The 17,091-nt window shown below is 39.6% G+C and overlaps 1 protein-coding gene across 1 annotated transcript in view; it reads right to left on the bottom strand.

Moving 5' to 3' along the window:
• The window catches only part of ST6GAL2 (ST6 beta-galactoside alpha-2,6-sialyltransferase 2), a 43,946-nt gene that overhangs the window by 3,970 nt on the left and 22,885 nt on the right, over positions 1 to 17,091 (bottom strand). Inside the window, exons 2-4 of the mRNA XM_066372232.1 lie at positions 14,411 to 14,508; positions 12,297 to 12,398; positions 9,666 to 9,840 (exon numbers count right to left, since the gene is read on the bottom strand). Of these exons, the coding sequence (XP_066228329.1) occupies positions 9,666 to 9,840; positions 12,297 to 12,398; positions 14,411 to 14,508 (375 nt within the window). The remainder of the gene's footprint in view (positions 1 to 9,665; positions 9,841 to 12,296; positions 12,399 to 14,410; positions 14,509 to 17,091) is intronic.

The following is a 17,091-nucleotide window of genomic DNA, read 5'->3' on the forward strand; positions in this document are numbered from 1 at the left end:
CTTTCGTTAATATAGCACGTCTATTTAGTGCCTGCTGGGGTCAGACACGGCCTGGACACGCAGGGGATACAGCAGGCAGTAAGTAACACAGGCTCGGGCTCTGTCCTGCTGTAGCTCATAGCCACAGAGGCAGCTCCATGGTGAGGGGTGCTGGCTCTGGGACGACACAACCGGGTGCCTGTCCCACGCTTCCTCAGAAACTTCTTTGATTACTAATAAAATTTTTACTGCTTTCAATGCAGAGCTGTGGTTTTTGATGGGAAGATTAATATCCAGACATTTTACCATGTGCTTTTGCAAGCCAATCAAATGGACTTGTGGCCAGCTTTTTAAAAATAATTAAATAAAATTAAATTAATGTTAAGTTTACCTGGTCAGATTTTACAAATGAGTCCACACTAGGGATTCATTTGAAGAAAAAAAAGTATGTAAAAATTTCCAGGCAATTACGACTCAAGAGGCATTCCTGTGCCAAACTACATGTTTTAAAATATTGTAGAATGTATATAATTATCAAACCAATTAAAAAGCATCTCAACTGGTCTTAATAAAATGTCACATTATGTAGCTCAACATAACAAGCAATATGTACACTTATTTATTTGCCGCAAAACATGGATAAAAAGTAAGCTTCAACCCCATGTTCTGATTATCACAAATTCAGAATGAACAAAGTTCCTTCTATAAAACTTTACATGGCATATATTGATGTACTTGATCTGTTTTTGGAGTCTAGTAGAGTTTAACCATTTAGCCTTTAGCCTCATTGTGCTTCCACTAAAATTATCTTGCTTTTCACCTGGCAGTATTACATCCAAAAACCACTAAAAATGATAGAAATTTCTCCTTCATGAACGTATTCTTTCAACATGTGGCTAAATAAGCTAGGTATAAAGAGAACATAATGCTGGCGACAGGAAAAATACTGGCTTATTTTTCCAGTTAACTATTGAACACAACTCTTATGTCAGGTAAATTAGGAATCTGAGATTGACCAATAGAACACTACAAAACTTATTTCTCAATAAGTGGTGAGCATGCAAGGTTAAGTTTATTGAATAGGCCAGTCTAATGGAAATCTAACAGCTGTTTTGTGGTTTCTCCATAAATTCACCATAAAATAATTTTAAGAGCATCTACTATATTAAATAAAATCATATAGTGCAAGAATAATACCTGAAGGCCAATTTTTAGCTCATTTATTTGATGGTAACATACATTCAGGATTATTTATAGGAAAATGCAAATTTGATTAGTTTTCTTTCTTTTTTTTGTGTGTGTATTTTTCTGAAGTGAGAAACAGGGAGGCAGAGAGACAGATTCCTGCGTGCGCCTGACCAGGATCCACCCAGCATGCCCACCAGGGAGAGTTGCTCTGTTGCAACCGGAGCCATTCTAGCTCCTGAGGCAGAGGCCATGGAGCCATCTTCAGTGCCCAAGCCAACTTTGCTCCTTGGTTGGGGGAGAGAAAGACAGAGATAGAGAGAAAGGAGAGGGGGAAGGGTGGAGAAGCAGATGGGCGCTTCTCCTGTATGCCCTGGCCGGAAATTGAACCCAGGACTTCCATAGGCTGGGCTGACGTTCTACCACTGAGACAACTGGCCAGGGATGACTAGTTTTCTAATCAGCATAATTGTGATGCATTTTACACACTCCTAAATATGGATGTTCAATGGCTTATCATTTTGTTAATATGTTATTTTGTGTCAAATCACGAGTTTGGATGATATATTGGATAACATTGGGGAACAATTTTTTTTTCACTTTCTGTTGCATGAGGTTTTAGAACTGTTTCTATATATTTTTGCATCGGTGATTCCAAATCTGAAATCCGTTTTTTGGTGCATGCTCTAGTTTTTATGCAATTTTAATTGTGTGTGTGTGTGTGTTTTTTTTTACAGTTAATGGCATGCATTGGTTTTTAAATTGGAGTTAAAAGACAATGACTCTTGGATTGAACATAACCACAAGGCAATTAATATTTTATAAACATCACTTTTTTGGGGGGGAGGAGAAGGAGGGGGTGGGAGGAGGGGAGGGGCACAAAGAAAACCAGTTAGAAGGTGACAGAAGACAATTGGACTTTGGGTGATGGGAATGCAGCATAATCAAATGTCATAATAACCTGGAGATGTTTTCTCTGGACATATGTACCCTGATTTATCAATGTCACCCCATTAAAATTAATAAAAAAATTAATAAAGAAATCACTTTTACATAATTGTAGTTGTTTTTAAATGTAAAAAATTATAAAACACCCTTTTATTTTAAGATTAAATCATGGCTTCTTCGAGTAGGCGAAAATGTAAGAATAGTCCTGACAGCTTCTGTTATATATGTGGCTATTACACACTTCAACGTCAAAGGCGCAATATTTCATTATCTGTGACACATGCATATATTGCCTATTTTCAAGTTCCCCTTGGCAATCAAGACAAGAATTGGGCTCCTCATGTTATGTGTCATAATTATGAGGAAATGCTTCATGACTGGAAAAAATGCAAAGGAATGCCTTTTGGTATTCCCATGGCTTGGCATGAATATAAAGACCACAGCAGCAGTGACTGTTATTTCTGTCTGATCCATACAAAGGGCATCGGCAAGAAAAAATGGCATATGATTGCATATCTTAATATTTCTTCAGCAATATGACCTATCCCACACTCTGAGACACTCCCGGTTCCAGTTTTCAATGGTTTTAGTTCTTCTAAGGACGAAGAAAGTGAAAATGGTGATCAAGTGTATTTTGATAAGATGCATGAGGAAATGGTTGTAGAATCTGAAGGGTCTTCTTCTGATGCCAAGCAGTCATTGACCCCTCAGCAGTTTAGCCAACCTGAATTGAATGATTTAGTAAGAATGACAAAAAAAGATTGTCCTCGACTTTCTGAAGTATGAGGAGCATAACTGGATCATTTGTGTGAATTTTTTTTTTTTTTTTTTTTAGAGACAGGTAGAGAGTCGGAGAGAGAGATAGATAGGGACAGACAGACAGGAACGAAGAGAAATGAGAAGCATCAATTATTAGTTTTTCGTAGCGACACCTTAGTTGTTCATTGATTGCTTTCTCATATGTGCCTTGACCATGTGGCTACAGCAGACCGAATAACCCCTTGCTCAAGCCAGCAACCTTGGGTCCAAGCTGGTGAGCTTTGCTCAAACCAGATGAGCCCGTGCTCAAGCTGGCAATCATGGGGTCTTGAACCTGGGTCCTCCGCATCACAGTCCGATGCTCTATCCACTGTGCCACCACCCAGTCAGGCTGTGTGGATTTAAAATGGTAAATTTCCTGCTAGGACAACAGAGTTTTCATGAAGTGAAAACTTGCTTTCTGTGTTTGTGGGACAGCTGAGCTCGGGAGAGACACTGGACACAGAAGGAGTGGTCGAAATGTGAAGCTCTGGAAGTAGGGATGCAAAATATTGTGAATGAACCTGTAGTTAATGGAGACAGGATCATTTCCCCCCCACTTTACATCAAACTTGGCTTAATGAAGCAATTTGTTCAGGCTTTGAATAGAGAAAGTGAATGCTTTCAACATATTATTTCTGCTTTTCCTGCCTTGTCTTTCGAGAAGATAAAAGCAGGTGTATTCAATGGACCTCAAATTCGAACCCTCTTACATGATGAAGAATTTGCCAGGAAGATGAATAAGGAGGAGAAAGCAGCATATCAGTCTTTTGTGGCAGCTACAAAGAACTTCCTTGGCAACAAAAAAGCAGAAAACTATGAACTTCTGGTTCAAAGGATGCTGTTAGGTTTTTGTGACATTGGATGTAACATGAGCATTAAGATTCACTTCCTGAACAGTCACCTTGATAAGTTTCCCGAAAATCTTGGAGCTGTTAGTGATGAGCAGACTACTGCTGGAGCATCAAACAAGAATGTCTTCAACAAGTACACAAACGCAAGAGCTACAAACGCAAATTTTTGCCTGAATAGAATTTAAATAAGTTTTGCGCAAATTTTATGATTAAAAAAGTGTTTTAATATGTTCTATTTCAAAATTGTAGACAAATTCTGATGCAGTTATATCTTTTAGTGCAGGGGTCCCCAAACTACGGCCCGCGGGCCGCATGCGGCCCCCTGAGGCCATTTATCCGGCCCCCACCGCACTTCCGGAAGGGGCACCTCTTTCATTGGTGGTCAGTGAGAGGAGCATAGTTCCCATTGAAATACTGGTCAGTTTGTTGATTTAAATTTACTTGTTCTTTATTTAAAATATTGTATTTGTTCCTATTCTGGTTTTTTTTACTTTAAAATAAGATATGTGCAGTGTGCATAGGGATTTGTTCATAGTTTTCTTTATAGTCCAGCCCTCCAACGGTCTGAGGGACAGTGAACTGGCCTCCTGTGTAAAAAGTTTGGGGACCCCTGTTTTAGTGTATTAGTATATTTATTGCATTATATAAATTATTATATTTTCACAAAGATGATGCCCAAGGAGACATTCTACTTAATTATGTTAAACTAAATGTTGAAAATTTTACAATAAAATGAAAACCTAAAATCTTGAATTGCAAAAAAACTGTAGCTTACAGAGAAAAACTGTCAGATTTGAGATCAGCATACTCGAATTAGGTAAGAACAAGTGTTTTTGTGAATGCAACAAAAATTTTGTTCCCCAGTGATAATCAGAATGCAAAAGCAGTATAAAAAAGAAAGGAAGCAATGAGCTGTTGAACATTTTATTCTTGTGTATATATAGCTGTTGAACATTTTATTCTTGTGTATATATTAAATATACTGAAATCATAGTGTTTGTATCTAGGAAATCCAGAAATATTACTTATAATCAGTTTTGGTTGCCTTTTAAAAGGGGTGCAGGGGAGGTGGTGGGGGTTTCTACAACAAAATATTGTCAATTACAGATTTTAAGTGAGTTCCATCTCTGTGCTGCTATTGGATCCTGTGCTATCAGCCCTGATGGTGCTCAGCTTATGAGCCAGGGTGGTGAAGCTGGTGCTTCCTGGCTTAGCTGGATGCCTACTTCATGTAGGTGGCAAACCCATCCAGCTGTGTTTTGCGAGCCCCAGCGAGCTCACTGACCTTCTATAAAAATGCCTGTTTTGTGAGAGCAAAATGGAAGCTCTGGGATTCTACGTAAATGATTCTTTATCCTCACTCAGGCTATAGCACAGTCAAAAATGACTTTATAGCACCAAATAACAAGGTAAATCTCTAACACCCAACTGGAGATGAAAGAGAGAAATGCTACTCATAGATAACTAGCTCCCCAGTGGGCTATGGGTATGAAACTCAATAAGACAAAAAGGTTCCAAAGAAACAGGTCCCATGGATCATCTAAATTACCGTGAAAAGTACACATGCAGTCCAAGTGAAGTAAGGACTGCTTGATTGTTTCTCTGGAGAAAGGGATGGTACAATGATACCTTTCCAATGTATCTACTAGCCTCTTTCTCTAAACTGTAAGGAAAAATACAGACTCTGATCAGAAATTTAAAGGAAAAAGCAGCAGTATATTAGCACTTAGCAACAATGATCAAAATGTCATACACTTTGCTCAGCATTAATACTTCTGGGAACTTATCTTAAGGAAATTAACTATATATTCAGGTTTTTTTTTTTAACAGAGAGAGAGATAGACAGGGACAGACAGACAGGAATGGAGAGAGATGAGAAGCGTAAATCATTAGTTTTTTGTTGCGACACCTTAGTTGTTCATTGATTGCTTTCTCATATGTGCCTTGATCGTGGGCCTTCAGCAGACTGAATAACCCCTTGCTCAAGCCAGTGACTTTGGGTCCAAGCTGGTGAGCTTTTGCTCAAACCAGATGAGCCCGCGCTCAAGCTGGCGACCTCGAGGTCTCAAACCTGGGTCCTCTGCAGCCCAGTCCGATGCTCTGTCCATTGCGCCACTGCCTGGTCAGGCTATATATTCACATATTGAATAAACTATAGCACATTATTAGGACATAGATATTATAATGGCTCATTGATGTAATATTTGATAATGTAAAATAATTTGAAACCCAAATATTCAACAACTGAAGTTATGATATACCTATTTGATGTAATGATATGACCTCTGTAATATCAAAGTCTAACAGATATCTTATTAATATTAAATAGGCTTGTAATGGGTGTATAGTTTAATTCATTTAATATTATAATGCATTTATGCTGCATCATTATATTGTTCACCTATGTATATCTAATTGTTTCATTATAAAAAAAGCACAATAAATTATTAGCTTTGATAAACTCTCTATGTAATTGAATTTCAAACTTCTGAAATGTTTTCTAACATAAAGTGAGTTTCAGTGAAGGGGTCCTTATGCCAATGCTCAGTCAATGTGTTCCTCAAATCCTACAACTTGCCATTCTTTCTCAATGCATAGAAAAAGGAGTCTTTGCATCTGTAGGTAAAATAAAAAGATTTTACTTAGTTGCAAAGTTAAGCATTTGTGCCCAAATCTGATTTTACTGACACCTTGCCCAAAAGAAAACTTCTCCACAGGAACTGATACATAGATACCACAGAACCCAGGGAAAGCATAGTTCTGTGATTCAGGCATGGCGATCAAGGACATTGCTGATGCAGAAGTAGCTCCAGGCCCACTCTCACTAAGGGCTCTATGATGGGTTCTTTTGTTCAGCAACTGACATCACAGGTCAGAGTGTTTGGAAATGACGAGGTGGTGAGACAACAGGTCAACAGTTTTTCAACATGACCTTAGAATTTGGAGTACACTTTTGGATAAAAGAAAACAAACAAACACTCATTGATCTTTAAAAATTCTTCTGGCAGATAGATTAAGAGGCAGGTGACATCATTTGACTGATTTATAAGAATGTCAGATAAATTATAAAACAGACTCTGGCTCTCTGCATATTTCTGAGCAAGATCAAGAAAGAGGTATACATGTTGTAACATTAGCGGGAAATTCAGAGGGTGGATAGGGGCTCTGCTGGGCACAACTAGCCCAGGTTGTATCTCTTGCCCATCTCTAGTGAGGGGATCACACTTAGATATGGCAAGGGACGAGAGCAGCAGAGGAAGTCAGTGATGTCACGCCATACCTTCTACACATCTGTATCCCATCCCCATAGACCCCAGCCTGCCCAGTAAGAACATAACACCTTATCGACTTGCTTTTTCCCATTCTTTTGTGACTAGCGAAATCTTCCCAGTGCTGCCCTACAGACCTTTCTGTGATTATGGAGGTGTTCTGTCTGCACCGCCCAGCACAGTAGCCACGAGGAGCACATTCCTGCTGAAACTCCAAACAGGGCTAGGAACACCGAAGAACTGAAGTTTTCCTCTTATTTAATCCTAATCAATTTAAATTTATACAGCCATTTTTGGCTAAAACTGCTACACAGGACAGGACACTGTTAAAAAAATAATTGCAAAATGGCCCACGAACTCATCTTTTCAAAGGTTTTATTATTTGCATGTCTCAGGTGAGCATATGTAGGCTAACAGGACTAAGTGACTTGCCAATGGTAAAGAAGCTGAAGTAGATGGCAGAGAAGAATTCACACTCATTCTGCCCGGCCCAGTGACACCCCTGCAAAGACACCCGACTGCAATACCTCTTTCATGTAGAAACCTTAAAGCAAGCATCAGCCTCCCAAAACTCCAAATTCTCAGCACATAGCAATGAAAGGAAGCTGGTCATATATATATGGCATAATTTCTCTCAGCAAAAACACATGGGAGAAATTTCTTCTATAGCTATGATTGACTAACTTGAATTTCTCAAATTATGTTATGAGTATGTCTGACAATCTTCTCTGCCACTGTGCCCTAAAACCTTTGCTCTAATCAAGTATTACACAAATGAATTCATGAGAAGGCGACAATAAGAAAAAGACATTATTAAACTTGGGTCACATCCCATTACGCTGACTAAGCATTGTTATATCCTGTTTACCTTTTGCTGACAAACTAGATTACTATATTTCCCTATGTATAAGATGTACTTTAATTTTGGGGCCTGAACTTTGAAAAAAATGTATGACATAAAGTTATTAAACTCAAGTTTTATTCATCATAAAGTTCATACAACTCCTCATCACTGTCAAAACTCCCATCCACTAGCTTGTCCTCATCTGTGTCTGATGATGAATCACTCTCTTCATATATTGCCTCGTCCTCAGTTCCATCTGTGGTATTTGAAATGCCACAACCACTGTCTAAGACACACCCAGTTTTTAGACCTCAAATTTTTTGGAAAAAAAAAAAGGTGTATTTTATACATGGGGAAATATGGGTATATACTTTTTTCCTAAATCAACAGGATTCAATGGAACTGCCCCCAAAATAAAAAGCTTAGGATTTCGAAAGAGTGACTTGAAAATAAAGTGTCAAAGATACGACTTTATTTAAATAATTTTTTTTCTAAAGAAACAGAATTTTAATAATGACTTTTAAAAATTTTTCCCCATTTTAAATCATTTTTGTTTTTCAGTTGCTTCCAGTTGCCATGCATTATTATATGAGTTTCAGTGTACATGTACCCCAGGATGGTCACTTAGTAAGTTATGTAATGTCTAATCAAAGGCATGACTTTAAATATCCAGGGAGGGGAAATGTGCTCAAGGAAAATAATATGCAGAGTCACAGAGTAAATTTTGCCTTGAATTCTGCATAAAATATTCACAGTATTACAATACCAAAAACCCACTCCAATATCTGCAAGCCTCAATTCAGAGACTGTGTATGTGCCCTGTATCCATGACCAAATAAGTGTCATCTCCTTAAACCTTCCCTTTATTCACAGGGAGCCATTGTGCAGCCCAAGTTAAGGTGCAGGCTAATACCTTCATTGAAATTAGGGTGGAGAACATTATAGTTTATAATGGACACAACTAAAATTTACTCTGTGACTCTGTATAGGTAGTCCAGTTACCCTGAGACTACCAGGTACGAGATCATGTGCAGCCACAGTCCCAGCTGAGCCTGGCCTCCTAGCCGTCCTTGCCAAGGGGCCAGACATGGGATTGAAACCGTCCCATGAAGCAGATGAATACAGCCACAAGACCCCCATCCATGCTTGTGGGACAACAGTATTGTCCAGGCAAGCTCATGGTGGTTCACAAAATCAGGAGAGAAAATTAAGTAGTTCTTGCTTTATATCTCAGAATTTGGGGGAGTACGTTATGCAGCAAAAGAAACTAGAATTGAATAATTTCCCTTCTAAAACCACCATTCTTTTTTTTTCTTCTTTTTCTTCTTTTCTAAGTGAGAGGAGGGGAAACAGAAAGACAGACTCCCGCATATGCCCTGACTGGGATCCACCAAGCAACCTTTGTCTGGGGCTGATGCCCTGCCCATCTGGGGCCATGAGCACAGCTGAGTTCTTAGCACCTGAGGCAGAGGTCATGGAACCATCCTCAGTGCCTGGGCCAACTCGATGCAACTGAGCCATGGCTGCAGGAGGGGAAGAGAGAGAGAGAGAGAGAGAGAAGCGAGAGGGAGAAGGGTAGAGAAGCAGATGGTTGCTTCTCCCACGTGTTTGACTGGGAACTGAACCCGGGACATCCACACGCCGGGCCAAGCTCTACCACTGAGTCAACCGGCCAGGGCCTAAAACCACCTTTCAACTGCTTTTATTATGTAATATGAATGTGTATTTATTAAATATTAGGTTAACTGCCTGCACACTCAATCTTTCCAACTTTTAACATATACCTACCAATGAAGCCAGAAGATGGTGGGTTGGGCTGAATCTTCTCCTTAGTGTTCTCCTGGATAATGTCCCAAAGCTGCCATATAAATTTAGGATGAAGAATGTAAAACGGCTGATTTGGGTTTCTCTGACGATGCTGAACGTATGGAGTGAACAGGTTGTAATCTGGCTTCTTGTACCACTAATAGGGAAAAAAAATCAATACCATCAAGTCCTGAGGACCACACTGTGGAAAGGACATCAGGCAGCACCCAGGGGGGAGGGATTCAGGAGAGGCACGGCAACGAGCACAGAGGCAGCAGGCCTCGCTCGGGGGGACTGGCACTTTATTTTTTAGTAAAACGAGGGACATGGCTAAGGCAGCAGTCAGCAGACTTTTCTGGAAAGGGCCAAATAATACACATGTTGTTAAGTTTTTTAGGGTAATACTGTCTCTTCGGCAACTACTCAACTTGGTCTTCGCACATGGAAAGCAGCCACACAAGATACAAAATAAATGGCCTGGCCTTGTTCTGATAAAATTTTACTTAAAAACCAGGATCAGATTTGGCTCCTAGCTGTAGTTGGCTGACCCCTGGGCTCAAAAATAATGTTCTCCAAATAGAATCCATAGTGACAGAGAGCAAATCAGTTAATGCTCAGACCTGGTGTTGGGGCTGGGAAGATGGTGGGACGACACAAGGGGACTCTCCAGAATGATGAAAATATTCTATTTAAAAATTTTTTTTTTAGATTTCTATTTATTCATTTTAGAGAGGAGAGGAGAGGAGAGAGAGAGAAAGGGGGGAGGAAAAGGAAGAATCAACTCTCAAATGTGCCTTGACCAGGCAAGCCCAGGGTTTTGAACCGGCAACCTCAGTGTTTCAGGTTGATGCTTTATCCACTGCGCCACCACAGGTCAGGCAGAAAATATTCTATTTCTTATTTGCAATAGTAATACTTGACTATATATATTTGCTAATACTCATCAAAATGTGTACTTACATTGATTTAATATAAATTATTTTATGAAAAAATGAACTATAAGGTTGATTAAAAAATATTTTCAGAAGTGTCTCAGATGCCATCATGAAATGGCATCTGCAGAATGGCATGTGCTCAGCTCCGTGGGCTCAGGCCCCATGCTCCCTTCAGACAGACATCTTGGTTTGCAGTAAGATCCCAGGGAGTGTTCCATAGCTGAATGTGTTCTGTTGTTTTGAAAATGTTGAGAGTGTCTGGGCCAGATCATCTTATTAAGTGAACTGTGCCCCCAACCCCTGAGGCAGTGGAGGAAGCTGGAGGAATGTGGGACTTGCTTCTCTACCCTCCTCCTCCCAGCCTCACGCAGCGTACTGAAGGACAGGCCCCCCAGACAGCAGCCTGTCACTTAGACTTCAGCACCATCGCTGTCCACACCCCTGGGGCCGAGGGGCTCTGCGCCTTGGGCTTGGTTGCTTCCAACAGAGCAAGAAACAAGCTCCGACAGCTGGAAGCTCTGGGTTCGCCAACAAACAGCAAGAAAGGTATAAAAACTTAAAGGCAGAGAACCTTAGTCTGGGGAGGAAGCTGAAAAGTTCAAACACCCATCTGATGCTTGATTCTCAACAGAGGGTACCTATAAAAAGCAGCCAGGCTCCTCAAAAACTGCACATTGATACTGTATGCTACACTTCTGAAAATGGGGCTCTGACAGATGAATTTGAAAAATACTCTCCATGTGGTTCTCATTTGTAATACTGGTTAAAAACCGGTTAGTAATCACACTAGGTAAAGGTCCAGCCTTAGTGTCAAGAGGAACAGTGATAGAACATTCTTTTCAGAGGGACCCCTTCAACCTTGAACAGCTCTCTTAGAAAGTTACCTCTTAGTGGAGCCAAAATCAGTCCTCCATCCCCCCCCCCCCAAAAAAAAATACCCCTGCATTCTTTAAGTCATAGCAGAACAAGTGGAAAGACACTCATTGGCACAGCTGACGGCATCTTTCCCAAGGATAAATTCTCAACCATCTTTCCCAGCCCTCTTTAAAAAACACTGACATTGATTTTCATCCACAGTTTCACCAAAAGTAACTAGCTGCTTGTTTAGACAGGCAATGATTTTCCAGAAAGTCATGCATACATCTTGCTTACATTTTGATGGCTAGTAATAATCTTGTTTATGCTATATTATGAGATTAAGTAGGTTTAGAAGCAGAATCAAAGAGGGACACACTCAAGGAAAGCCTGGACCAGGTTCACTAAAACAATAATAAGCTGTTGGTATGCAAGTTTAGATTTTGTTGCTAAGCACCTCCAATTTATTTCAAAAGGTTTTGTAACTTCTTGAAAGGTGATGTCACCCTATCATAATGGGAATATTTTGAGTTTAATCACCCCAACCTCCAAGATAACTAGAAGTTTCTGAACTTTTGGACATTGTACATTTAAAAAAAAGTCCTCCAGAGCAAAAGCCCTTTTGAGATGGACAATGTTCACCAAGTACGCTATTGAAAGTGGGTATCAACATGGTATGGACAACCATGTATTTAAGTAGCATCCATATTCAGTTTCATCATGTCTATCAAAGCTTAATCCTTGACATGTTCCCATGAGTAATTAGTAGAAGGCACCTTCTGACCATTAGGGTTAGGGCAGGGGCAACAAAGGACAGACTTACCAAGTTAAGATTTGCAGAATAAGGAGCGGGGTCCCAAGCCACCAAAATGACATCTTTATACAATGAATTGTCAATGAAGTGATGGTTGGGGTTGGTCAGAATCTGGAAATACATAGACAAATCATTTTAAAGCAAGTGTTTGGTTCTTCAATATCATATTTAAAAAATAGATGAAAAAATTTTTTCTTGCTATAATTCATTTTTACAAAGTTTCTCAGACATGTTTCCCTCAAGGGGAGGGAAAGAGGCTGGCACTGCCTGCTAAAGCACTTAAAATAAATGTTTGGGGACATTTTTGTTTGTTTGTTTAAATCAATCTGTCCCTACATTTTCATTAAGCACTATACTCATATCTAGTGGCATCAAATAGGCTCCTGAAAGATGTGACTCTCTAGGTAATTCAGGTCCCCACAACCTTCTCCAATTGCCTTCAGAGGTCATTTGGAGAAGGTTGCAGGTGTGAATGAACTGAATTATGAAGGTGCCTCCAGGGTGCCAGACTCAGGACAGAGGAGACAGATAGAGCCAGTCAGCCTGAGTCAGCCCTGGTATAACTGTCCTCTCTCTAAGGCCCTATCTAGGTTGGAATGAGTTCCTCCATCTCACCTGCCAATAACCATTTTTTTTTAAACAAGAGACTTTTTCTTTTCTTTTTTTTATTCATTTAAGAGAGGAGAGGGAGAGACAGAGAGAGAGAGAGAGAGAGAGAGAGAGAGAGGAGAGACAGAGAGAGAGAAGGGGGGGAGGAGCTGGAAGCATCAACTCCCATATGTGCCTTGACCAGGCAAGCCCAGGGTTTCGAACCGGCGACCTCAGCATTTCCAGGTCGACGCTTTATCCACTGCACCACCACAGGTCAGGCCAATAACCATTTTTTAAACCACTTTTTTGCAAAAAAACCCTAGATTTTCTTCAGCTTTAAGGTGCAATTTTTCAGTTTTTTTTCCCTCAGTTTTTAAGATGTACTTTTTCCTTCACTTCTTAATGTTTCTGAAGTTAAAATATATCTTACAGGTGACATGCATTTTTATTTGGTGGGGTTTATTTCCTCCTCTCTGAAAAGCTGTTGTTAAATGAATGGTGAATCTTATCATCAATGGCATCTATAAGTTAAGGAATATGGAATTGTTTCTTACCTTGCTATATGCTGTCTGGCTTAGGCAAAAATCTAATCTTTTGTTCTGCAAGCAACTCGTCATAAATCATTCATTACCTCATATTTTTCTATATAGGTTGAAAGTCTAGAAATTATTGTGGTTTGTTCTGAGAATAATTTTGCTACAAATTAGGAAAACATTCTTATTAAGAATAGAAAAGAGGTAATTTCATTTTTGATCCAACAATCCATTTTCATTTAAAAAATTTTCAAGTAACAGAGTAACATTTTCAAGGTACCCTACTGCCCTTGAATTTTGTACCTTTGTTTTTCTCTTCTTCATCCCGTCTTCTCATGGCCATGACTTCTAAGTATAACATCTTTTGTAAGTCTACAAAATGCAACATGCTAAGTCTATGATTGATATATATATATAATCTATATCTATCTATATCTGTATCAGTATCTATATCTATATCTAATAGATTTTCCTTTTGATCTTATTCATTTTCTTCCCTAGTCATTCATTCATAAATTTCTATTTCTTTACATTTTTTCTCAATTAATTAATTTTATCAGATTTTTTTTTTTAAGTGAGGGGAGGGGAGATAGACAGATTCCCACATACTCCCCATCTGGGATCTACCCAGCAAACCCATCTGGGGCTGATGCTTTTATCAACTGAGCTATCCTCAGTGCTGGGGCTGACGCTTGAACCAGTTGAGCCCCTGGTTGTGAGAGGGGAAGATAGAGAAGGGAGAGAGGGAGGAGAAGAAAAGCAGATGGTTGCTTCTTATGTGTGCCCTGGCCAGGGATCAAACCCAGGATATCCATACACTGGGCTGACGCTCTATCCACTGAGCCAACCAGCCAGGGCTATTGATTCTTTATAATTACAAGACCCATAGAATTAAGGAAGATCATGATTTATGGGTAAGTAGGTAACTTTTATTGACTCAACCAGTTAAGCTGTTCCCTACAGAATGCACAGCATAGAATGCACCCTCCACCCCCTTACCTGGGAGTTTATGATGCGCACTGTGGTCTTACTCCCCACATCTTTCTCATAGCCACGTGTAGGAGCAGCATTAAATCTCAAAACTGCATCATGAGAATCTAAGGGCACATAAGTGACACACTCACTTTCTTTTTCCTCTGTAGAATAAACATAATCTAGGAAAATATTTTAAAGCAAATCTTTCAATACCTGAAGCTAATTAGACACCAACAATGAAGAGATCCATACACATATTTTTCAGTATACTGTTTGTTTAGAATGAGATGCTGCCTAGGGGCAAATCAACATGGAAATATAAATCCATTCAATTACAATTGGTCCTGTATCTTCTGACACATTCTTTAAAAGGAGCATGGTTTTTGCAGTCATCCTCCTAAAGGTTCCAAAGATTTTGAAGACAGAATCTACAGAAACAGATAGGGATGCTATGAGCAGGTTTCTCGCTTGCGGCTTCTCACTGCTTGTAGAGAACGAAGGCTGCCCCAGTGCCTCTGATGCTGCTGCTGGCACCAAGACCAAGTGTGCCTCTCACATGGTGGAAGCCACAGCCTTCAGCGCAACTTTACCCTTTTTGGGTGCTGATTTGTGCTTAAAAAAGAATACCAGACCTCATTTCTGTGCATCTTTACATACTGCTGACTGTGCCAAGAAGACCCATGTGAAAGCAATCATAGCACATTCTTAATTTCCAGCAATGGTCTGACTTATGGCTGCAGTCCTAGAAGAAGAGAGAAACCCATCAATGGTATTGGATACCAAGACTATGTATAGTCCATAAAGGCACATCTTGGTTCATGGAGTTTCAACCACAATGTAAATCTAAGTTTCTCTTCCTTTGACTTGACAGTCAGACTTTCATAAGTTCTCTGACATCCCAAAAACAAGACTCCCATATCCTGGAGGCTGATAAGCAAGACAAGAGCTAGGCATAGAGCAAAGTGAGCTCAACCTCAATAAGGGATGGAAACGGGACAGTATGCTCCCTTTCCACAAAGCAGCCCACATACATACATAGGACTTGAAATTTGCGGTGCCAGCTAATGTATTTCTCAGAAACCAGCCTAAAACCAGAATTAACCAGCAATAAGGGATTTTCCATGGGCTATTTTTAGGTTTAAAAATTCTATGTATATTTCAACTTGGAGCAATGAAATGCCTGTTTGTGAGAGAGTGAGAGGTAAGACTATGCACTTCTGATCTGCCAAAGAGCCATGTGGATCCATACCTCATTTATGGGGACCACACCCTGCTCAAGTCCCTAAAGCAGCTTGCCTTCTTCACTTGAGTCTGCTGTCCCCTTCTGAGGAATCTCCTTGGGAGGACTCTTCCTACTTCCTAAGCAGTAGAAAGTCGGAACATGTGCACCATTAAAACTACGTTATAAAAGATGCCTCTCTTAACAAGCAGTGAATTCAGAACTCAGATTCCAGTTTTAAGCAAAACCGATACAGTGTTTGAACACAAAAAATGCTTATGGCTATGTCATCAAAAGAAGTCCTATAATGTTCTTTTAGGGGAAATTTTGCTATAGTCAGCAAGCTATAACCTGCCACTTATTTTAGGAAATGAAGCTGTACAGTCACACAGACACACACATCTGTTTATTGAATATCTGTAACAGCAGAGTTAAGTTGTGAAACCCTATGGCTCACAAAGCCTAAAACATTTATTATCTGGCTCTTAAAAATAAGAAGTTTGCCAACCTCTAGATTTTTACTTTTTTGGTCTCCAGGACTGCTTCACATTCTTGGAAATTTATGACAACCCAAAGACGTTACATTTATTTGTACTATCTTTATAAATACACATTAGAAACTAAAATAGAAAAAAGTTAAATATTTATTTATTTAATTTAAAGTAACATTTTTAAAAATGAAACATACATTTTCAAAAAAAAAATAGCGAGAAGACTGGCTCTGTTTTAAATGTTAGCAAATCTCATTAATGAATGACTTTTTATAAGACAGTGGTTTCTCCTAGTTGCTTCTGCATGCAATCTGAGGCAATATATTGCTTTAGTTGAAGTGTATGAATACACAGATATATCACTGAAAATGAAAGGGATATCTGAAGTCTTTTCAGATTACTGTGAAGTCTTCTTTGATACTTCATCAAAACTTGACAAGGGCAAGTTTTGTAAAAGGTAGCTGAAGAGGAATGCACCACCATATAAAGAAACTTTTCATGCTGTTATATTAAAACCCATTAGTTTATCTTGCTCTTAAAATAGATGATTCACCCATGCATAATTTTGTAACATTGTATAATATTACAAATAAGAACTGTCACTTCAATAAGTTACCCAGATCTTCCAGATAGTGCATTTTATTATAAAGTAAATCAAGCTTATTACCGAAAGCCTAATTTTATCACTGGCAACAACAGTGTCAGCTATTTTTCTAAAAGTGACAGGTGTAAGGTCCGGTGGATAATGGGGAAAAGTCACGTGGGGAACCCAAACCCAGGGAATTTGGCTAGGACTGCCCACAACCAAGCACACCAAAAGAAACTTCCCAGGAACCCTTTGGAAAAGAGCGACAGTCTGTCAGCCAGTGAGATTTCACTATGTCATATTAGCTCGACCACGCTAGGGACCCTTTAAATATCCCTCATGCGGTTTAATCCTTGCGACTTCCATAACCTCTGTCCCCAGGACTAGGGATCTCGTCGGGCGGGATGCG

This window comes from Saccopteryx leptura, chromosome 3 (genome assembly GCF_036850995.1).
Source record: "Saccopteryx leptura isolate mSacLep1 chromosome 3, mSacLep1_pri_phased_curated, whole genome shotgun sequence".
Classification (NCBI taxonomy): Eukaryota; Metazoa; Chordata; class Mammalia; order Chiroptera; family Emballonuridae; genus Saccopteryx; species Saccopteryx leptura.